A 954-nucleotide genomic window follows, 5' to 3' on the forward strand; every position below is an offset into this window, starting at 1 on the left:
AAAAGGGGGAATATTGTGGGTTAACAAGATATCACATCGACATACAACATCCGCGTTTAAAGTTGAATTGGTTCGATTTTAATTTGTTGTCAAGTTTTATTATAGTTTTAATGTGTTTTTATTTTCTGTTCAAGTGATGACAATCGTGACGTATTTTGGGCATATGTAGTGAAGCGTTCAGATATTTTTGGCGATCCATTTAAATTAGCGTACGATGGGAAGAGTACTTTGTTCACAGTTGAGAAATTGCATTTGAAGCAAGTCGGTGAAACAGCAGATCCGGTTCGTTTTAAAAATTAATTCTGGAGTTTTATAAATTGTAATTTTCAAATATGAATATTTGTATATTTTAAGGAAAAGTTTTCCTTCAAAACTGTTCGAGAAAATAAACTATCAGAGTTGTCTATTTTGATGAAATTTACTGGTCTGGTTCACTTGGACTTCAGAAATGCAGAAGCCGGTTCGCTGGATGAACGTGAAAAGGGTCCAATTCAATTTTTGGATATATTGTTTGCACAAGGGCGTTCATCTCCATTATTTGAGTAAATTGCAGTTTAATAACAGTTTTAATTTATGAATTGGAATAATTTCAGATTGTCGAAATCATTCAAAGCAGTCAGGAATTCATTTTATTGCATTCCACAAGGTGCTGGTGTGGACGTGAAATATGGCATTGAATTATGGAGAGGCTTGTTCATTTCTGCGCGCGTAATTGATGGTTTTCGACCAGCGATTAATATTGATGGTGTGATGGAAATTGTTTTTCATTTTTGTGAAAAAATTTTAATAATTGAAATGGATTTTAGTATCACACAGTTGCTTTTACAAGCGTCAGTCACTGATAAATTTGATTTGCGACATATTGAATGGTGATGAACGTGAAGTAAGATTTCATCCAAATCAGCTTAGATCGAAAACCCAACTTCATCCAGAACATTCGAACTTGTTGATACC

General features: G+C 33.8%; 1 protein-coding gene across 1 annotated transcript; it reads left to right on the plus strand.

Moving 5' to 3' along the window:
- Window positions 1-134: 134 nt before the first annotated feature.
- Window positions 135-945, plus strand: Tsp_14972 (putative protein tag-76; the record flags this gene model as incomplete). The annotated part of the gene is made up of 4 exons (XM_003370122.1): window positions 135-282; window positions 355-542; window positions 594-745; window positions 807-945. Coding segments are annotated over 4 exons (627 nt in total), but the record flags the coding sequence as incomplete, so codon positions are not given.
- Between the last annotated feature and the right edge of the window lie 9 nt (window positions 946-954).

This window comes from Trichinella spiralis, assembly GCF_000181795.1.
Source record: "Trichinella spiralis strain ISS 195 chromosome Unknown Scfld1126, whole genome shotgun sequence".
Lineage (NCBI taxonomy): Eukaryota > Metazoa > Nematoda > Enoplea > Trichinellida > Trichinellidae > Trichinella > Trichinella spiralis.